The 21,346-nt window shown below is 54.3% G+C and overlaps 2 protein-coding genes, 1 long non-coding RNA gene and 2 other non-coding genes across 6 annotated transcripts; 4 read left to right on the forward strand and 1 right to left on the reverse strand.

The window, feature by feature from the left end:
* Positions 1-30: 30 nt before the first annotated feature.
* LOC102743353 (Friend virus susceptibility protein 1-like) lies at positions 31-2,516 on the forward strand. 2 transcript variants are annotated; one of them, XM_081807685.1, is made up of 2 exons: positions 31-398; positions 833-2,516. In XM_081807685.1, exons 1-2 carry the CDS (start codon positions 285-287, stop codon positions 1,715-1,717), a joined length of 999 nt encoding a protein of 332 aa, XP_081663811.1. In that variant the 5' UTR covers positions 31-284; the 3' UTR covers positions 1,718-2,516. The 2 variants fall into 2 exon arrangements, with proteins under 2 accessions (XP_081663811.1, XP_081663812.1); XM_081807686.1 differs by having other exon boundaries at positions 40-398; positions 790-2,516.
* LOC115937312 (small nucleolar RNA SNORD88) lies at positions 172-264 on the forward strand. Its single transcript, XR_004072614.1, has one exon. It is a non-coding gene; the product is annotated as a small nucleolar RNA SNORD88 (small nucleolar RNA).
* LOC115937311 (small nucleolar RNA SNORD88) lies at positions 633-723 on the forward strand. The gene has a single exon (XR_004072613.1). It is a non-coding gene; the product is annotated as a small nucleolar RNA SNORD88 (small nucleolar RNA).
* ACP4 (acid phosphatase 4) lies at positions 2,199-8,527 on the reverse strand. The gene is made up of 10 exons (XM_031019040.2): positions 8,420-8,527; positions 8,244-8,348; positions 8,083-8,169; positions 7,108-7,254; positions 6,690-6,788; positions 6,488-6,583; positions 5,585-5,717; positions 5,421-5,503; positions 4,833-4,957; positions 2,199-4,611 (listed from the first exon to the last, which is right to left on the reverse strand). Exons 1-10 carry the CDS (start codon positions 8,525-8,527, stop codon positions 4,239-4,241), a joined length of 1,356 nt encoding a protein of 451 aa, XP_030874900.1. The 3' UTR covers positions 2,199-4,238.
* A 1,560-nt stretch (positions 8,528-10,087) lies between these two features.
* LOC145717687 (uncharacterized) lies at positions 10,088-10,512 on the forward strand. The gene is made up of 3 exons (XR_014141078.1): positions 10,088-10,157; positions 10,233-10,292; positions 10,414-10,512. It is a non-coding gene; the product is annotated as an uncharacterized LOC145717687 (long non-coding RNA).
* Positions 10,513-21,346: the final 10,834 nt, after the last annotated feature.

Genomic DNA, 21,346 nt, shown 5'->3' on the forward strand with positions numbered 1-21,346 from the left:
GGGGGGGGGGTATGGCATCAAAAGGCACCTGATGGGGGCTTGCTCCTTGGCATCCCAATGGCCAGGTATTGGTCATTTGTCCTACCTGGATGAGCTCTTGTCTGTCAGCCCCCTTAGGACTGGAGGCAGGTGGCTCTGGGACCTGAGTGAGGAGGTAGACAAGGGCACCGGGGGCCCCCATGATGCCCAGCACTGGGCTCTGACCTCCCTTGAGGACACAGTGCCCCCCCAGGACCTTTGACACCCGGGGGGTCTGAGGGGCCCCCCACTCTGGGGAGGGAGGGATGGAGGGCCGTGGTTGCCCTGGGCCCCGCCGACCTGCTCTTAACCTCTCTGACCCCTTCTCGTCTGCAGGTGGTTCCTCCAGGAGTCGAACAGCCCCACCATCCGTGTGCTTGGTAAGAACAGAAGAGGGTCTCTTATTATTAATACCATAATGGTAATAAATTTGTCATTTTATGGTAATAACATAAAAGCAAATCCTGAGCATTTACTTAGAGCTGGTCTAGTGCCAAGCATTAGATTCACTTACTCTTCACAGTATCCCTGTGAAGTGTGAGGAGTGGCAAGGGGAGGTGGTTACGAGAGAGGTTGCCGTGATGCTGTCAGGGCTTTTGAAGGGGCTGTGCTTGGGACCCCCATGATGTCCAGCACTGGGCTCTGACCTCCCCTGAGGACACAGTGCCCCCCGGGACCTTTGACACCCGGGGATCTGACGGGTCCCACTCTGGGGAGGTGCTGGAGGGTGTGGCTGTTTTCCCACCTGATGGCCTCTGTCCTTCCCTGAAGCTCCTGAGCCAGCGCCCCTCTGGCTTCCTACCGTTCTCTGCAGGGGACAGCTGTGACCATGGCCGAGAGAGCACTGGCGCCCACCCAGATGGGGCGGGGGGACCGTTATTACACGTACACCGAGCTCCTGGCCATCTCGCGGCGCTTCAAGCAGAACCCCAATGAGCTCATGATCACCTGGATCCTGCGCGTCTATGACCAGGGCGGGCCAGCCCTGTCCCTGAATTCTGGAGAGCTGGCCCTGCTGGGCGACCTGACCAGCGATGCCATCTTCAACTACCGCTGTAAGACCCTGCGGGGCAGCTGCAAGGCCCTGCTCACCTGGCTGCTGCTGGCCTGGCGCCGGCGCTGGGAGTCCTTCCTGCACTTCGAGGCCACCGAGCTGCCCTTCCGCCCCTGGACCACCATGGAGGAGGGCATCCAGCTGGTGCGTGAGCTGGGCATGCTGGACTGGATCTACCGCGAGCCGCCCTCCCCTCCTGCAGGAGAGCAGGGGCTGAGGCCCGCGCCCGAGGACGTGCCCTTCACGCAGGGCCTCCAGCGGCGCCTGCTGACGGCCGCACCCTCGGAGCTGCGGCTCTCGCTCGTCAGCCTGCTGGTCAAGGGCATGACGGTGCTGGAGGCGGTGATGGAGATCCAGACCATCGCCGACGTGGGCCTGCTCTGGCGCCAGAGCCAGCCGGGCCGCGCCAAGCTCATGTTGGGGCCCAACCCGACGCGCAAAGACCTCATGGGCTGGCTGCTGAGCCATGGCGTGCCCAAGGAGCGGGTGGACAAGCAGCCCACCAAGGTCCTCCTCGAGCTGTACATCAAAGAGGCCAAGCGCAGCCGCAGCCACCCCGCCCACGTGCTGGGGGAGGAGCAGCCCCCGCCTCCCCCCTACTCAGACCAGGCCTGTGGGGAGGAGCCGCCCGTGCGGCCCGACTAGGCCTCCGGGGCTTGGCCTGCTAGATGGTACTCGGTGGCGGAGGGAGGCTGGATTCCGGGGGAGACAAAGTCAGAGCCAGCGTCCCCTGAGCGTGCGCCCCCCGGCGTGGACGGAGGGATGGCCCGTCTGCCTGTTCTCCCGCCTCCCAAGGGCAGGCTGCCCTGTTACTGTATTTGAGGTTCCCAGGAGAGAGGGCTGTCCTTGCCCCCAGCCACCCCACAGGTGTCACCAGCCAGTGGTGGAGGAAGGCGAGCCCGCCTGTAGCCCTGGGTGCCTTGTTCTCCCTGGGGCACAGCCTGTTCCTTTTTAGTCTGTTACATTTCAGTCCGATGGGCACAGTGGGTGGGCACCCACCCCTCGGCCACATGGGCCCCCAAAGCACTACAGGCCAGGTGGGGAGACCCCACAGCCCATGATACGAAAGCACCTTGAAGTTTGTACCCTTTTTCTTAAGGTATTTTTAAATGCAATGTTTTTACCTGATAATTTAAGTATATGCAACACTTCGGTTTTAGGGACGCTCCTTTCTCTTGGAATGGTTTTTCCCTTAAGACTTTTTTTATTTTTATTTTATTATTACTATTTTGCAATTCCTTTCCGTTTTAAAGTGGCCTGCTGCTGCTTGCTCACCGGGAGCCAGTCCCATCTGATTTCTCTCGGTGGATGTGTGACCTCTGGCCAGTGTCTGTCACATCTGGATTAAAGGTGGTGGGGCCAAGAATCACAGCTTCGTGAGGACAGACAACCACCCTGGCAGGCCGCACTAGGCACGTGGGACTCATTAAATAACGTGAGCACTGCTGTGTGTGGACTGTGGTGTCTGACGGGTTGTGGTGTGGTCCTGGTGTGAATCCAGAACCCTCCTGGGGTAAGGGTGAGGATCACGGGCCATGGCCCCAGGGAGGTCTCCCATCTCCTTGGGCTATCCTAGTATGCTGAGAAGGCTGGGCTCCTGTTGGGGCCACTCAAAACAGGGTAGGGGAACCTGCTAGAACTTTGGGTCTGAATCTCTAAGCAAGAAGATGCTTCTCCCCCCCACCCCCACCCCCCAAGCGCATGACACTTTTTGAGGCCCTGTGATGGCTCCATACCTCCAGGGACGATGATGGGCAGGGTGGTGTGCAAGTTCTGAGAGCCCGGTCCCCACCCAGGGATGGGCACGGAGGAGGGAGGTCCCAAGCTTTTCTGAGCTGTGCAGACAGGGCTGCTGGCCCCTGTCCGAGGGCCCTGGCACCTCACTCCCCGCAGGTGGAAGTTTGGGGATCTGGGGGCTAGGAGTAGCTTCTGTCTATAAGTCGGTCACCTCCCGCTACCCCATTCTGTTGGGCAGCTGCACACCGGCCTCCCCCCCGATCGCAGTGCTGTGCCGTACATGCAGCTGATGACCTAGGCATGACTGTCAGTGCCCCAGATTTGGGCCACTCAGTGCTTGGTACGTGGTGGGGAGGGGGCACCTCCCCTCCTGGGATGAGCAGTTAAGTGCAGGAACACCACGAACAGAGCCTGCTGTTTCTGTCAGCAGGTGTGCAGTGGCTTTTCTTAGTCTCCAGTGCTGCCCGAGCTGTGCTCTTGGTGACGGGGGCCCCATCTACCGTCCGAGCAGCGCGGCAGCCGCCAGCCGTGTGTGACCAGAGTCCTTGAACTGCGGCCAGTGCAGCTGGGACCTCAGTTCTCCACTTGACTTCGTTTAAGTGGCCGCGTGGCAGCCGGCGGGTGCTGCCGCAGGCCACCGCCAAGCGGTCGGAGCCTGTGCGGTGCTGGGAGCCCTGAGCGGTATTCCCAGCGCCGCCCGCGCTGCCGGCGGCCGGGAGCCCCGTGGCCAGGGTGGTGGGGTCTGCCAGACGCGGTGGGGGCCCAGGGGCCGGTCGCTCGGAGCCCGCCTCCGGCTTTGCCGTGGCTCCGGACCCGGCACTTGCCGAGCGCTGTCCTGTGCACGGCGGGCCTGACCCACCCCACCGCAGCCGGAGGATGGAGAAAAGGGTGACGCCGGTCTACGGCACTGAGAGCCTGCGAGGGTCCCGGAGCCAGGTCTCCACGGAGCGTGTGACCCGCGGAGGGGCTCCCTGAGCTGGTGTGCGCGCCCCGTGTGCTGTGCCCACGGACGCATGTCCCCACGGGTACTGACGTGCCATGCGCCCCCGTGCGTGTGCAGAGCTGTGCGTGAGTACACAGCACCCGCACGGGCGGGCGTGCCTACGCACGGACCAGCGTGCACGTGCGTGCACGGAGATGGGTCAGGTGGGCGCGTGCACCCGTGTGCGCAGAACCCAGGAAGCACGCGTGTATGCACACGCGTGCCACGTACGTGTACGCAAGCCACCCTTAACGCATGCCCATGTGCACACGGATGCCGACCCGCAGGAGCGCGCACGACTGCCTGCAGCTTCCCGGCCAGGGAGCGCCCCCTCGGTTCCCCAGAACGGGCACACGCAGTAAGTCAACGGAAGCCAAAGCAGCGTGGGGAGCAGACGTGTTGGGACGCAGTGCCAGCTGTGGGGGGGGGGGTGCCCGGGCTCCCAGCTCACACGGGGCCCCCCCAGGCCCGCAGGCAGCTGGGTCTCCAGGCCAGCAGGCCCAGCCCCGCGCTGAGCACCCCCAGCACCACCACGGCCCCGGCCAGCAGGGGCACCACAGTGGCTGCGGGGAGAACACGGGAGTGTGAGTCACGGGACCGGCGCCCCCCCACACTCCCACCCCAGTGCCAGTGGCCGTCACCTGCAGGGGTGGCAGGCTCAGGGGGGCCGTGGCAGGGGACCCCGTGAGCCGGAGGCCGGGCCGGGGCGGTGAGCTGGCGGAAGCGGCCTAGCGGGCAGGCGCCTGGGCACCCAGGAAGGCTGAGGGGCAGGGGCAGGCCGGTGGAGTCGTTGCGGTAGAAAAGGGAGATGGTGACGTTCCTGGAGGAAGACAGGAGGTGGTGGCACCCGGGCCCCTCCTCAGCTCCCCCGCCACTAACTTAAATCTGGAGAGGAGTAGCCGAGTGGAGACACTGGGCTCCTGAGTCCTACCTGTCACCCTCCTTGCACCATCCCACACAAATTCCCCTCCACCTGGAATCCCATCTCTCTTCTTGAGACCATTCTGTCCTGCCCATCCCCGGGTGCCACCCCCTCCTTACCCTGCATCTTCGTCCGGGTCCCCGAGGCGCCTCCGGAATTCAAAGCCGAGGCAGGCAGCATACGGTGGGGTGTGCCCATCATAGAGACCCAGGGCTCCCTGGAGGGCCAGCAGGGTGCTGTCGTGCTGCAGGTGGGTCCCAGGGCTGAGACACGGCTCCTCTCTCGATGTCTCCTCTCTCCTGAACTCTAGATTTGTACATCTGGCTTCCTCCCAGATGTCTCCCAGATCTCTTAGAACTAACCGCCCCCCCAAATCGGCTCATCCTGGAGGCAGTGCCACCAGTTACAGGGGATCCTTTAATGAACATTGGTCAAATAGATGCAAAAATATGATCGGGTAGCTCAGTTAAACAGCTTGTCCTTCCAGAAGAGCTAAATTCTCTTGTAACACCATCACCTCCCTCCTTCCAGACTGCGTACCTCTAGTGATATGGTCTGAGAGTATGGTTTGGAGATATGAATTACCCAGGGCAGTGGGCTGAAGTTCCATTGAGACCACCCACCAGCTCTTCCTCACCTGCATCGCCATCTGCCATCCCCCTCATCCCTGTGCCCACGTGGCACTGCCTCCCTTCCCAAAGACTCACAGCTGAGTACATAACCATCTTGAGGGGCAGCCCCAGGCGCTGGACCCGAGAGAAGTTGGCAAGGATGGCATCCAGCAGGATCCCTGAGAGGGCAAGAACAGAGTGCTGAGAATCCCCCAGAGGAAGGTGCTTTGGCCACCCAGCCTCCCAGCCCCACACCTCACCCCCTGTCAGCTGGGCCTTCTCGGCTGCCCGGGGTGGACCCACGTGGGCCCCAATATCCAAAGCTGAGATCTGGGCTAGTGTCCGTAGGACATCCGGGGAGGCCCAGGATGGGAGGGGAAGACCATGGGCTTGCTGGAGAGAGACAGGGAGAGAAGACAAAGTGACTGGGATATCCTGAGCTCGTCACGTCCCCTCAGGCCTTCCCAGTGCCCGTGCTGTCCCCCTGAGCTGCAGTCCTCTCTCCCACCCCTCTTCCGAACCCCTCATGGGCTGGGTCTTGTCCGGAAGTCATGGCCAATAGCAATCATTAATTAATAATAATGACCATCACCCCACAACCCAGGAGCCCTCACGCACAGAGCCAGAGGTGTTTCAAACTTCAGACGTTTTGGAATCTAGAAGGTTCCCGTGGTGGCAATACCGTCTCCCTCAGAACACATCCAGTGGGGGCTGGGCAACCCTCTTAATCACACACACTGCTATTCCCACCGTGCAACTAGGATAATTCTCATGGAATGGGGTAAGCAAAGACTATCTATCTGAAGGGCATCACGCCGGTTCAGGTCAGCTCCGGCTCCTCAATTTTTGGGTTTGGGACCTTTTCCCACAGGAGAACTAACAGAGGAGGAATGACAAACACGTAGCCTCAAGCCTTCCTGCAGACCTCACTGTGTGCCAGGCACTGTTCTAAGCACATCGCGTGGATTAACCCGTTTTGATCTTCACAGAAACCCCAAAGGGTGTTGGTATGGGTTTTGCTATCCCCACTGTGCAGATGGGCAAACTGAGGCACCAAGGGTTAAGTGACTTGCCTGAGGGAACACAGGTAGTGAGCAGCAAAGCTGGGATTTGAATCCAGGTTCCCTTAATCACTGGGTTGGGTGGGTGGGGCGGGGGCTCACCTGGCACATCAGCGTGTCTAGAACCTTCCACGCCCTGCGGAGCGGCTCTCCGACCAACGACAGTCCCGTGTAGTTCTCCAGGTGAGTCAGGAAGTCCTGGATGCACCGGGGCTGGGTGAGTCTGATGGGCCTCCTCACCCCTCCCTGCCCCCCACGCCCCCCCCCACGCCCTTCCGCGGACCGCCCCGCCGGCCCCGCTCACTGTCCAGCCCTCCAGCGCAGTCTGGTACTCGGCAGCCTCCGTGGCCTCTCGCAGCAGCTCATGGTATCGGGGACAGCTGCGCGTGGGGAACCTCAGCAGCTGGGAGAAACAGGCTCAGAGAGGACCGCGCGACTGGGACCCCAGGGTCACAGTGCGGGGAGCTGGGGCTGTGGAGCCCTCGTCCAGATCTCTCTCTTCAAAGTATGTGGTCCCTCCCAAATCTGGCTGCACGGCACGGCGATGGCGGCTCACCCAAGCCGGACAGCTCTGACGCAGGGACCGGCCCACGGCTCCCGGCTCCCAGCCGTCATAGGCTGCCGGGGCCCACACAGCCTCTCCCAGCCACTGGCTCCCTCCACCTAGGGGTCTCGGTCTCTCTCCATCCCTCCCACCCCCTGCTTCTCTCCAGCCTCCTGACCTTGTCCTCGGTGACGGGCACCGTGTGCACAGGGATGGGCCTCCAGGCAGCCTCTGGGCGCCCCGGGGCAGCCTCGGGGAACAGTCCTGCGAGGTTGGCCTGAGCGCTCTCCAGCGTGCGGTCAAAGTCAGTGCTTCGAACATAAACCTGCCGTGGCGGGGAGACCAGTGTCGGCTCAGAGGCCCGCGGCAGCAGCGAACCAAAAGCTTCAGGTTCAGTTCGGGGTCGAAGGTCAGGTGCTGGGAGTCAGAACCCAGAGTGAGGTGGAGTGTCTGGTCTTCAGCGTTGGAAGGTGGGATCTAGGGTCAGAGGTCAAGGTCATTGGGCAGTGGGGATGGAGGTCAGAATTTGGGTGAACATGTGGGATTAAAGGGGTCAGTTGCGTCACTGGAAAGGAAGATCAGAACTGCTTGAGTTCCGAACTGTTGGAGTCCAAGTTTAGAAGGAAGGTGGAAGGACACGGGACCAGAATTCAGTACATGTCTATCAGGGATCAGAGGTCGGAGGTCAGGAGGAATGATCCTAATTGGAGGAAGTCAAAAGACACAGGAGGACATAGGAAAGAGGATTCAGATCTGATGAAGGGTAGAGATCAAAGACTGGAGCTCAGGAGGGCAAATTGAACCAGTGAGGGTCAAAGTCAGAATCAGTCAAGTTTTGGAGTCAGAAACCAGAGTTCAGAAGGTCTGGTTGGAGTTGGTGGGCGTCAGAAGACAGAGGTGGAGGCCAGAAAATAAAGTCAGAGTGGATGGAGCCCCGAGGTCAGAGGTGAAGCATGGGACTCGAGTTGAGATGGGGTCAGAGGTCAGCATGAGTTAGTTGATGGTTTGGAGGTCAGGGATCAGATACGGGGTGCAGATCAGGTTATTGGGGGTCTAAGGCCAGAGGTGGAGGCCCGCAGCGAGTGCTGGGAGTCAGTGGAGGTCAGAGGTGAGAGGTCAGGAGGCCAAGCGAGGGTCATCCTGTTAGCAGTACCTCCTCCCGCCGGTACTCCGGGCTCAGAAAGGCCTCATAGCGGCTCCTCAGGAAGCGTCCCAGCTCCAGCTGCTGGCGGACGCCCTCCTGAGGACAGAGAAAGCCTCAGCAGACCCCTCCCCCCCCCCCGCCCACTCCTCACCCGCACCCCGGCTTCTCACCCCAGTCAGCTGGCCCAGGCCTCTCGGCCACAGGGTGGTGACGGCCTCCTTGTGTGGGTCGGTGGGGTAGGAGGCCAGTGGGGCCCGGTCGCCGTGGCGGAACACCTGGGGACGGGACCAGGTCAGGGCAGGCTGGGGAGAGGACGCGGGCCAGGCCAGGGCAGGGGACACCTCACCACAGCCACAAACACCAGGGGTCCTTCGGCCAGAGCCCGGGGTGGCGGCGGCAGCAGCAGCAGGAGCAGAAGTCCAGCGGGGAGGCCCCAAAACCCTGGCCCGTCCATGTCCACACAGCCCAGACGCTGAGCTCAGCCCGCTGTCTGTGCCGCAGCCCCACCTGCTCATTACCCCTGCCTCAGCACCCCGGGAAAAGCGGGTCCCGGCATGCCTACCCCGGGAGCCAAGGTGGCCTCCTGGGATCCGGCTCCCCCAGGGCCTTTGCCAGCCTTGGATTAGCCAGTGGAGTAACCAGTTTTATCTGCACTGTACCTCTGACAGGGGTTGATACGGTTCTCACCGTCCCCATCGTGCAGATGGGGAAACTGAGGCACGGCGGGTTCCATAACTTGCCTGAGGGAACACAGGCAGTGAGTGGCAAAGCTGGGATTTGAACCAGGGGCCCTTAACCTGGGTGCAAAAGGAGACAAAGAGACCCCCACCCCCACCCAGCCCCACATTCTAGACACTTTCTCTACTTTCTCCTCTCTCCCCACAACCCAAGTCTGTCTTTTTCTATTCTCACCCCTTAAATGTTGGAGCTCTTTGAAGCTCTCTTGGGCTTCCTGGAGATGTCACCTTCCGGTGCCACCCACATCTGGCCCCAGCCAGCATGGACCAGTGGTTGAACACCCAGACCCTGGATTTGGGTTGGCTGGGTTCAAACTCCTAACGTAACCGTTTACAAGCCGTGCAACTGTGGGCAAGTTACCGCACCTCTCTGTGCCTCCTCACTCATCAAATCCATAAAATGGGAACGAGTGCAATCTCAGAGAGCTGCTTTGAGGATTAATGAGTTCAAAGGGCAGAGTGTCACCTCGTCAGAACCTCAGCTGGGAACACGTGTGCATCCAGCAACTCAAAATTTTAATCGTTCTGCGCATGTCCACGAATGCCCGCAAGAGGGCAACGGGTATGCGTTTTGGGATTACAGAGAATTTAGCGGGGAGGTGAATTCGCAAAAATGGGACCCGTGGATAATGACCTTCGACGGTACTTGTCTCTTTAGCCTCTGTGTTTCTGGTAAACCGAGAAGTTAGTTCTAAAGGCGTAAAGGACAAAAAGAGTCGGACGCCTGTAATGCTAGTGGGAAGGCTGGTGGCGTCAAAGTCAGGGACCCCCGGGGTGGGGGCGGTTGGAGTCTCTGGCGCTGTCCCTGTGCCTGTGGTCCACAGGTAGGTGCCGCCACCCCCACCCCCAGCACGGGTGACAAGACTCATTGGAGTCCCCAGTCCAGCTGCGGTCCCTCTCAACCTTGTGTCTGTTTTCCCTGGGGCCACCTCCCGGCTTCCAGCCTCCTCCCTGCTCCAAGACACTGACGCGCCCAGAGCTGACTCGGGGCCGCCCCTATTCTCAGCCTCCCATGGCTCCCCAGCACCCTGGGGTGGGATGGGGGGACCAAACTCCTCAGCATAGTGTTGGAGATCTGGATTCTGCAATCTCAAATGTCCCGCTCCCAAGTTCAGATACTGCATGTAACATTCTGCATCCCAGTCCCCCTCTCCCTCAAGCATCTGCCCCGTGTCCCCTCTACCCAGAATGCCCTGCTCTCGTCACCACGGCCACCATTCTGGTCTCCCAGGCAACCCCTTTTAGGTTCTAGTGGCTGATCTGTCCTCTCTGGTTCAGAGTCCAGGAAAGGAAGAAGGAGACCAAGCAAGCACGGAGTTCAAGGCCATGGCCATGAACTTTCAGGAAGTGAGGAGGGGTCTGGGGGGGGGGGGAGGGAGGGAGGGCAGGGAGTGGGCCCTGACCTCTGACTGCTCCCCCCAGAATGTAACCCTGGCCATGGCTGTATTCACCATCCTTGCCTCCATCTACTTCTTCAACAAGGTGAGTGGGAAGAGGGTAGGGGTGGCGGGCTGAATCTCTGTCTTTTGGGGCCCCCATTTTATCCACTTAGCCTCTCCTCCTCTCCCATGCCTCTGTGTATCTCTGTGTCTTCTTCCCTTAGGCTCAGCAATGAGAAGACACAGGGACGCCTAATCCAAAAGCATTCTGCCCTGGATCATGACTCTGGCCTCTGAGACCAAATAAATGGACTGAATCAGCAGATCCCATTCCATCCTGGCTGGTGCACAGCCTCCCCGGCTCTGTTTGAGGGACAGGTCTCCGAATCAAAGGGAGGAGGGGCCAGGTGTCCAGCCTCCTCGGTCTGACAAAGGAGGGGCTAGAGGCCTGGAGTCCCTGGTTTGAGACAGGGAGCTGGGTTTTGAGGGATGAGTAGGAGTCTTTCAGGAGCAGTTAGAGAGGAGGAAGGACATTGGAATTCTGGGTGCAAAGGCACAGAGGGGAGCAGCGCCTCGGTGGCTCAGTTGGTTAAGCATCTACCTTTGGCTCAGGTCAGGATCCTAAGGTCCTGGGATGGAGTCCCACAACACAAGAGGCTGCCTGCTCAGAGGGGAGTCTGTTTCTCTCTCTCCCTCTGCCCCTCCCCTCTGCTCGTGCTCTATCTCTCTCTCTCTCTCAAATAAATAAAATCTTTAAAAATAAAATAGCACAGAGGGGAGAGAGAGCAGGGCTGACTCACCTGGTATCAACACAGACTGCTGTGTACTTCAGATATATTCCTTCTCTCTGAACCCTGGTTTTCTTCTCAGTCTGACAAAGGTGAAAATCTTTGTTCAGTGGGACCAGGTGGCTACAGCCAGAAAAACTTGAGATCAAAGACACGAATGGAATTTGTCAGCTGCAAAAAGTCTGTAGTTATCATCTTCATTGTTATATTTTTTTTAAAGATTTATTTATTTATTTGAGAGAGCGAGAATGAAAGAGAGAGAGAGAGTACATGAGAGTGGGGAGGGTTAGAGGGAGAAGCAGGTTCCTCGCCGAGCAGGGAGCCCGGTGCGGGACTCGATCCAGGGACTCCAGGATCATGACCTGAGCCGAAGGCAGTCGCTTAACCAACTGAGCCACCCAGGCGCCCCTTCATTGTTATATTCTATCAACACCTTTCTCTTTTCTTAGAAAACTCCTATTCAACCTTCAATACCCACTGTCAATGCCCTTTCCTATGGAAGACAGTCTGTTACCAGCTCCCTCACTAACCTCCTCCTCACCACTCCGTGACTTCACTCCCAGTAGATGGAATGCCCTGGGTGACACCCCAGCCTTTGGTTGAGCTTCATCCACCTTCTCATCGGATGAACAATTTCATTTCGACTCAACATCTGAAAGGGCAGCTCCTGAATAGGGTGACTGAACATCCTGGGTTTCCCAGGAAAGGCCTAGCAAATTTTGATTAGGAACAGATTTATAGCTTCACTACGATTTTGTCTCGCGGATTGCAAACACTTTGGGCCAGTTCTTCCAACATCATTGGTAACAGCGTCCTCTTTAATTCTCAAAAGCGTCCTGATTTAGAGGCCCTGGTTGCAAAACTACGAGTAACCACACGGGAGAGGTGTTGGACCATTTTCCCAGCTAGAAGTTAGTCCGCCCGGCTCTGGGAGGGAATTTGGTTTCGCAAACCAGAATTCGGAGACCTTCCTGCCCCGCTCCCAGGGTTTCTCTCTTCCTGGACCTTCGCCTTGCTTCCTGTCTCTCTCCTCCAGCTCTCACAGAGGTCCTTCTACAACCAGAGCTGACCCTGTCCCTCCCTGCTTGCAGCCTTCCTGTGGCCCTCAGGTCGCGTCCCCGCCCCCTCCCCCAGAGTCCCAGCCCCTCAGCCTGGCCTTGGAGGCTGTGTACGACCTGACTCCCTCTGGTCTTTATTCTTTTCTTTTCCTTTCTTTTTTTTCCATCTCACCTACATCCTACGCACAGCTCCCCCCCTCCCCAATATCCTTAACCACATATAACTCAGAGATAGTAAAAAATGCCACTCCCCAGTATCTTTGCATATACATGCTGTGCTCTCTGCCTGGAGTACCCTTTCCCGCCTCTGTTCTGCTCTGTGTCGGCTTCCTCTAGAAGACTTCCTAAAACCCCTCCTGCTCCCAGTGTGGCTGCCTGCTCTCCCCTCCCATCCTTCCAGGCTGTGACCGGGAGCTAAGAGTGGGGTGCACAGAATAAGATCTGACTCCTAAGGGACCCCCAGCTTGGGTCTTGGCTGTCAATGCTTGTAGAACAACCAAATATAGACAAAGAAGTCGGTCTTTGCATGACCCCCTCCCCCGCCCCAGGGTTTTCAACCACTTAGTGCTGGGGTTCTGGGTCCCCTGGGAGCTATTAAGGTTGCATTTCCACAACCACAGGCACTTCGGAGGGATGGGGCTCAGCCCGCTGCCCCTGGGGATCCCTGGGGAGCTTTTGAAACTCCCAGAGCCCAGCTCCACCCTGGACCACTTAAACCACAACGCCTGGGGATGGGGCCTGGACATCGACTGGATTTTAAAAGCTCCCCCGGAGATTCTGATGTGCGGCCAGGGTCAGAGGCATCTCTGTAATGTGTTTTCTGAAGACAAGAAGAGATGGATTCCCCGCCCCCCCACCCCTCCTTGGAGCTTAGTGCATTTATATCTGAGGCAGCTCCGTGGATACATCAAAAGACTCAGAACGTGGAGCAAAATTTAACCTTTAGTTTAGAAACATTTGGGAGTTTGAAAACCAAAGAAAGCAGACAAAGTAGTTTCTTCCCAGAGCAGGGGGCAATGGAAGGGTGGTGGGGAGGCGCATTTCCCAGGGCAGCAAGAGAAGATGGGAGGGATGGGAGGGAAGTGAATGATAACCAACGACCTGCTAAACCAGAAAAGCCCCTGGCCCAGGGCTGCCCCATTCCACCTAGGGGACCAAGGCATCGGACTTTCCAGTTTGAGCCCCCAAAGCCCTGGATCCCAGGAAGCACTCGGTCCCAGGATAATCAAGATGGGTGGTCACTCTCATTCCCAAATTCCTCTGCTATGTCCACAGTCCTGCCTTTACATGCAGGCCCATGGCCCTCTGGCCCTCTCTCCATGGTGTCCGTTTCCCTGTCCGTCTGTCTCCCCCGAGTGCTCTCCTTCAGACTGATTCCGATGCTATTTCGGTCTTTCGCTAGAGCTCTTCATGTTTCTGCCTCTCACTGGGTCTTTGTCTCCATATCTTTTTCTGTCTCCTCTTCCACTTGATCCCTCCCAGCAGCCTGGCCTGCTTCTCACCTCCCCTCCCTGCCTTGGCTGCCATCAACTGCCGTGTCTATGCAGTCCCATGCACCTGCATGCATCCCCTCCCCGTCTCCTTCCATTTCACCCCATTTCTTGGGGTCTCTGTGTCCCTGCCCCGCAGGGTCTCTCGGGGTCTCTGTCCCACTCTCTCAGGGTCTTCTGTATCTCCCCTGACCCCGTCTCTGTCTCCCCCCACCCCTATCCTTCTCTCTGCCTCTCTGTCCCTCTCTCTCCACCTCTCTCGCTCTGCCTCCCCATTTTCCTATCCATCTCTTACTGAATCTCCACACCTCATATTCTCCAGAGTCGGAGGAGATAGGACCTCCCTCACCCTCCACGCTCCCCCATACTGTCCCCTTCAGGTCCTCCTGGGATGGCTGGGCCTCTCATCCGTGTCCGTGTCCATTGTAGACTCTCTCCCTTGGCAGAACCAGAGGGCCTGGCACAGCCACTGTCTGGAGGCCTGGCCCCTGGGGGAGAGGGGGCTGCAGAGGGTTGGAACAGCCACTGCCCATGCCCCCTCCCCCACCCAGGGTGAGCTCCAGTGGTCTGAGCAGCACCCACACTTCCACCCTGTCCAGCCTGGGCTCTCCCATCTCCCCACCAGCCCCAGCAGAAGCAGCAGGTGGAAGGGAACCCAGCAGGGAAACATGCCCCCCTATGGCCCACGGCACCCCCAGCAGCTGGGGCCTCCCCAATCAGTCTTGCCCTGGCCCTCACCCGGCTGTGAAAGGTGCTCAGCACCCCCAGCAGCACCCCAAAGCCAGACACAAGCTGACTCAGTGTGGGGGCTGCGGGCGTCCTGGTAGAAGGGCCAGCCCCCCAGATCACTGGCCCCAAAGATGTCCACGCTGTAATCCCCGGGACCTGGGCCTACGTTCCATTCTGTGGCAAAGGGTAGTAAGGTCACAGATGGAATTAAGGCTGTTTGTCAAAATGGGGAGAGGACCCTGGATTGTCCAGGTGGGCCCACACCATCACTGGGAAGTAGGAGAGGAAGACAGAAGAGCGAGGGGCCGAGAGACCGACCCTGCTGGCTTTGAAGATGCACGAAGGCCCACGAGCCACCAAACAGGGCAACCTCTAGAAGCTAGAGAAGGAAAGGAAATGGACTCTCTTCCTGAACCCAGTGACCCCCATTTAGGACCCCCAGAACTGCAGGATAAATTCGTGTGGTATTGGTTATAGCAGCCATTTTACAGACCAGCAAATGGAGGTGCTCTGAAGGTCACACAGTTTCAAGGTCAATGAGTTTGCCTCCGGAAGGACAGGGGTAGGGAGTTGAGGGCAGGCAGCAGGAAGAAGGGGGGCTCTGGACCCAGGATGGCCGCAGGAGAAGCCTGGAGGGCGTGGCCAGGCTGTGGGAAACAGGGTGGGGGGTTAGTGTCTGTTTAAAGAGGAGGGAGGGGCGCCTGGGTGGCTCAGTCGTTAAGCGTCTGCCTTCGGCTCAGGTCATGATCCCAGCGTCCTGGGATCGAGCCCCGCATCAGGCTCCCTGCTCGGCGGGGAGCCTGCTTCTCCCTCTTCCACTCCCCCTGCTTGTGTTCCCTCTCTCGCTGTCTCTCTCTCTGTCAAATAAATAAATAAAACCTTTAAAAAAATAAATAAATAAAGAGGAGGGAGTGGGAGCCATGCTCTGCCAGACTGGGAGGTGAGGCAAGGGAGGGTGTGCTGGATCAGAGCCCACTACTAGCCTCTCCTTCCCTCCATTCTCTCCCCTCCATCTCTATGACCTGGCCCCTACTCAGGCCTTCTCCTCTCCCCCAGGACCCCCATGCCCACATTCTCCTGGCCTCTCTCCATCCCCCAGGGGACCCCAGAGGGACTTCTCTACATTCAGTGTTGACCCCTCCCCTGCTCACACACCTCCCATGGCTCCCCAGTGCCCCTCAGCCTGGCTTTCCACCAGGGCCCATGAAAGCCCTCAACTCCATCTCTCAAGCTCCCACCCCATCCCTTACAACTGGTCCCTGTTCTGTCACAGCCGTAACCAACTTGACAGCTCACTGACTAAATCCATCTCTGTGGCCAGCCTGCAGCCTCTTTGAGATCAGGGTCCTGGTCTGACTCCTCTGGGGTCCCCAGCATCACCCACCACAGGAGGAGGCACATGGGAAGTCCCCATTTTCAAAGAAATGAATCATTATGGGGCGCCTGGGTGGCTCAGTTGGTTAAGCGACTGCCTTCGGCTCAGGTCATGATCCTGGAGTCCCAGGATTGAGTCCCGCATCGGGCTCCCTGCTCAGCAGGGAGTCTGCTTCTCCCTCTGACCCTCCCCCCTCTCATGCTGTCTCTCCATCTCATTCTCTCTCTCAAATAAATAAATAAAATCTTTAAAAAAAAAAAAGAAAGAAAGAAAGAAATGAATCATTAACACTGCGTAAGCCCAGGTCTCGGTCAGTGCGAGCCCCAGACGTGGGACAGCACGTCATTCACAACAGACCGCATCTCAGGAGCGAAGGACACAGAAGTGAATGAAACAAAGGTATAAGGCCGTCACCTTGTCCCCCTCTTCATCTGATTCCACGCGGACAAGAATGGGAACCGGGAGACCATAGCACAGCTGATCGTGTGTATCGGGAAGGGCGTGGGCTCCAGACTCCCACCACCGTGCTGAGCTTGGACCCGGACCCTGACATCCTGACCTTGACTGGGACTCCAAGCAATTCAGTCTCTACCCCAGCAGGGATGCGTGAGGATTAGGAAGCATTCGGTGCTCAGTCAACAGAAACAGTACCTACGACTTTGCAGCCACGGAACGAAGGCTTCAGGCGCCGGGAAGGGAAAGGTGTCAAGTGTCAGGGGGTGAGGAGTCTCATGACAGCTATTTCCCGACATTTGATGACAGTCTGTCTGTCTCCCACGGCTGGGAACATCTCAAACCAGGCCAGATTGGGGGCGCCGCCTCCCCTCTCTCCTTGCTGAGAGAAACAGAGGTAGTGATTAAGAGCGAGTAATTGCCTCCCTCCTGCCTGGGAGGTAAATATCTTTCTGCAGGATCTTCCTGTTCAGGACTGTCTTCCCTAGGCTGCGAGCTCCGTGAGGGCAGAGGCCCTGTTCTGGTCAGGGATTCCAGAGGATGGCAGAGATTTATTTGTACCGTGGGCTCAGTCAGTACTTGAAGGGACAGAGTATTGTGAGGAGGAGGCTGTAGGCTCTGGAGGATAAGGGATGTCAGCCCCTCCCCTTGGGACATAAGCTCCTCCCCCAGAATGTCAGACCCTCCCACTGGGATGTTAGCGCTTCCTTCTGGGATGTCAGTTCCGCCCTTTGGAATGTTAGCCCCCTCCCCTCAAATGTCAGGCCCTCTCCCTTGAATGTCCCTCTCCAAAGTAGGGATTTCCTTCACCTCTCTCTAGAGCCTAGAACCATGCCGTTCAGCTCACCGGCTCTCAATAATCATGACTGAATGGATTAGTAGGGTCAGTCTTTGCAAGCCCTGACTGCCACTTACTCGCTATGTGACTTTACCTCTCTGACCCTCCAGCTTTCTCATCTGTAGTAGAATAGGCATAATCGTAATACCAGAGACCCTGGGATCATGACCTGAGGGGAAGGCTCTACAGGAGAAGCAATTCTCTATCTCACTGGAATTAAGCTAGTGTAAATAGGAACCTGATTCCAATCAATTAAAATGTATATGGTAAGCCCCAAAGCAACAACCAGAAAAAACAATTAAATATGTGAAGAACTCTTACAACTCAATATCAAAAATACAAGTCACACCATTTTTGAATGGACAAGAGATCTGAATAGATGTTTCCCAAAGGAGATACACAAATGGCCAAAAAAAGCACATGAAAATATTGGCATCATTAGTCATCAAAGAAACGCAAATCAAAATCACAAGGGTGTAAGTACCACTTCACATCCCTGAGAATGGCTAAAATTAAAAAGTCAGATAATAACAAGTGTTGGCAAGGATGAGGAGAAACTGGAACCCTCACACACTGCTGAAGGGAGCTCACTGTGGGAAACAGGCTGGCCATTCAAAAATGTCAAACAGAGTTACCATGAGATCCAGCAATTCCCCCTCCTAGATAGATACGAAAACACAAGAGAAATGAAAACACACAACCACACAAAAACTTGGACATGAATATTTATAGCAGCATTAAAGGTGGAAACAGTCGACACATCCCCATCAACTGATGAATGATAAACAAAATGCAACATATCCATACAATGAAATGTTATTTGGCCATAAGAAAGAATGAGGTACTCATCCAAGCCACAACCCAGATGAAACTTGAGACCATCACACTAAGCGAAAGAAGCCAATCACAAAAGACGACCCATTTATATGATTCCATTCATCTGAAATATCCATAACGGGAAAATCTGTAAAGTCAGAAAATAGATTCTTGGTTTCTTGGGACTGGAAGTGGATGGAGTGATAAGAAAATTGCTGAAAGGTACAGGTTTGGTGTCTGTTTGTTTGTTTGTTTGTGATGGTGAAAATGTTCTAAAATTGACCGTGGTGATGGTTGCTCATATCTGAATGTACCAAGAACCATTGAATTGTCCACTTGAGTTGTATGAATTATATGGTATGTGAATCTCAAAAAAACTTTAAAATAGGGGTGCCTGGTGGCTCAGTTGGTTAAGCGTCTGCCTTCGGCTCAGGTCATGATCCTGGGGTCCTGGGATCAAGCCCCACGTCGGGCTCCCTGCTCAGTGGGGAGCCTGCTTCTCCCTCTCCCCTGCCTGTGCTCTCTTACTCTCTCTCTCTCTCTCAAATAAATAAAATCTTTAAAAAAAAACTTTAAAATAATCCAAGTAGAAGTATCTTTACTTTTATTCTGATCATCTTTGGGTCCTTCATTAGAGTTTAATGTCTTATCCCCAGAATCTTCATTTTCTTTTATGTGTTAGTTCCTAGATGATTTCTAGATATTTCAGAGGGATGGTGAATGCTATTTTTAATTACATTTCATGTTTGTCTGTTGTCGGTGTAGAGAAATGGAATTGATTTTTGTAGGTTAATCTTGGGGTTTTTTGTTTGACTTTTTAAAGACTTTTTATTTTTTTAAGTAATCTCTACACCCAATGTGGGGCTCAAACTCACAACTCTGAGAGATCAAGAGTCTTGCGCTCCACCGACTAAGCCAGCCAGGCGCCCGAGTAGGTTAATCTTGTAATTCAGGACCTTGCTGATATCTCTTACTTGTTCCTATAGCTTTTTAAATAAACCATTAATCAGGATTTATATACAGTACTGTATTAAGCAACAGCCGTGATGAGGATATTCTAATGTCATTCTTGCTCTTAGAAGGAAGGCATCCAAAATTTTTATGGTATTTGCTGGAAGCTTTATAAAGTTAAGAAAATATCCTTTTTTCTCCTAGTTTACTAAGTGTTTTAATTTTCAATCATAAATAGATATAAAACCTTATCAAATTATTTCTCCACGTTGACAGAAATCATTACATTTTCTTCCTTGGTCTGCTAGTGAATTACACTGAAAGAATTTTTTTTTTTTTTAATTTTGAACGACCCTTGCTAATTAGTGATAAATCCTACCTGATCATGATGAATTATGATACAGTTTTGGATTTAGTAGGCTATTATGCGATGTAGGATTTTTGCACCCACATTCACAAATGAAATGGACCTATAATTTTCTTTTCTTGTACATGTTCCTTATCTGGTTTTAGAACCAGCGTTGCATTAGCTTCCAAAAATGAACTAGACAGATTCCACATGATTTCTATTTTCCGGAATAATGTGTATAGGATAAAAATTAAGCATTTCTTGAATATTTGATATCAGTCACCTAGAAGACCATCTGTGCCCCTGGGGTTTTTTTTGAGAGAGAGAGAGAATGGAAATCTTTGACTATAACTTTGTATATTCCAGCACTTACTGGTTTACTCAAGTTCTTGATTTTTGCATAATTTTTGGCATTTTATATTTTTCTAGTAATTTAACCATTTCATCTATGTTTTTAAATGTTGGCTCATAGTTGGTCATGTACCATCTAATTACTTTTTTTTTAAGTTTATTCATTTATTTTTAAGCAAAGTCTACACACCATGGGCTTGAACTTGTGACCCCGACACCAAGAGTTCCATGCTCCACCAACTGAGCCAGCCAGGTGCCCCTAATTACTTTTTATATCTCAGTCCTAGCTATAACTATTCACTTTATGGTTTGTATTTCATTTGTAGCCCCTCTCTTTTTTTCTTATTCGGTTTGGCGAAAAGTCAATCGATCTCAGTAACTTTATCAAAAATCAAGATAACTTCTTGTTTTGTTAGACTTTTCTCCCCCCTTGATTTCATTGATTTCTGCCCCCTCCCTTTTTTTTGTCACTTGTTTTGCTCTTGTTTCTGTGGATTTGCTTTATTGCTTATTTTCCCACTGTTTGCATTAGATTGCTCATTATAGAAAAAACTATTTGTTGGATCAAGTTTTTATCAAATGCTTTTCCTCCATCTGTGGAGATTGTCATCTGGTTTTCCTCTGTTAACCCATGAATGTGGAGAATGAATGAATTGATGAAATCAGATGGTAATATTTTATTTAGGATTTTTTTTTTTATTCATGAGAGAAATAGACTGTGGTTTTCCTTGTTTATGCTGTTCTTGATTTTTTCAGATTTTATTTTTTTCAGATTTTATTTTTTTAAGTAATCTCTACACCCAATGTGGGACTCGAACCCACAACCCCAAGATCAAGAGTTGCACACTCCACTGATTGAGCCAGCCGGGTGCCCCTGTCCTTGACTTTTTTTTTTTTTGTATTAACATTGTAGTAACCTCATAAAATGAGTTAGGGAGTGTTACTTCTTTTTCTAATTGCTACGTGGGTTCATATAAAGTTGTAATGAAATGTTATACAAAGCAATAGTTATTGAGACAGGATGGTCTTGATGCAGGCTTAAATGAATTAACCAATGTGCAGGACAGAGAGCCCCATAAAAGACCCACAAATACTAAAATATGATGGGGCAGGGAACACAGAGAATCAGGAAAAGATAACTATCTAACAAATGCTGTTGAAATCACTGGTTATCCTTAGGGGAAAAAGTGAAATTGGATTTCTGCATCACACCTCACAAAAATCAACTTCAGGTGGATTGAAGACTTTCGTGTGGAAGGGAAAACTTTAAGAATGAAAGAGAATATCTTTCACCCCTGGGGGCAGGGAAGAATTTCTTTTTTTTTTTTTTTTTTAAGATTTTATTTATTTGCGAGAGAGAGAATGAGAGACAGAGAGCATAAGAGGGAGGAGGGTCAGAGGGAGAAGGGTCAGAGGGAGAAGCAGACTCCCTGCCGAGCAGGGAGCCCGATGCGGGACTCGATCCCGGGACTCCAGGATCATGACCTGAGCCGAAGGCAGTCGCTTAACCGACTGAGCCACCCAGGCGCCCAGGGAAGAATTTCTTAAGCGACGGTATGATACTATAATGGTGGAGACATGTCATTTTACATCTGTCCAAGCCCACTGAATGTACACCACAAAGAATGAATATTCAGGTAAACTTTGAGAGGTGATGATGTGTAGATTCATCAATCGTGGCAAACGTACCCATTCCAGCGGGGGATGTTGATGACGGGGGAGGCTATGCATGTGTGGGAGTGAGGGGTATATGGGAAATCTCCTTACCTTCCTCTCAACATTTTTTAAAAATGTTTTATTTATTTATTTAAGAGAGATCACAGAGGGAGAGGGAGAGGGAGAAGTAGACTTCCCGCTGAGCAGGAAGCCTGCGCCCACAGGGCTTGATCCCAGGACCCTGAGATCATGACCTGAGCCGAAGGCAGACGCTTAACCACCTGAGCCAGCCAGGTGCCCCCC

The sequence above is a fragment of the Leptonychotes weddellii genome, chromosome 16 (assembly GCF_054177405.1).
Source record: "Leptonychotes weddellii isolate Sample4059 chromosome 16, ASM5417740v2, whole genome shotgun sequence".
In the NCBI taxonomy this organism is placed as follows: Eukaryota; Metazoa; Chordata; class Mammalia; order Carnivora; family Phocidae; genus Leptonychotes; species Leptonychotes weddellii.

Bases quoted from the DNA above. Each gene is read 5' to 3' on its own strand.
- LOC102743353 (XM_081807685.1), top strand. From the start codon at position 285: ATGGAGGGCCGTGGTTGCCCTGGGCCCCGCCGACCTGCTCTTAACCTC. The intron at 399-832 runs GTAAGAACAGAA...CGTTCTCTGCAG, and splicing joins CCCCACCATCCGTGTGCTTG to GGGACAGCTGTGACCATGGC.
- ACP4 (XM_031019040.2), bottom strand. From the start codon at position 8,527: ATGGACGGGCCAGGGTTTTGGGGCCTCCCCGCTGGACTTCTGCTCCTG. The intron at 7,255-8,082 runs GTACTGCTAACA...CCGCCACGGCAG, and splicing joins CGGAGTACCGGCGGGAGGAG to GTTTATGTTCGAAGCACTGA. The intron at 5,718-6,487 runs GTGAGCCCCCGC...GTCTCTCTCCAG, and splicing joins TAGACACGCTGATGTGCCAG to CAAGCCCATGGTCTTCCCCT.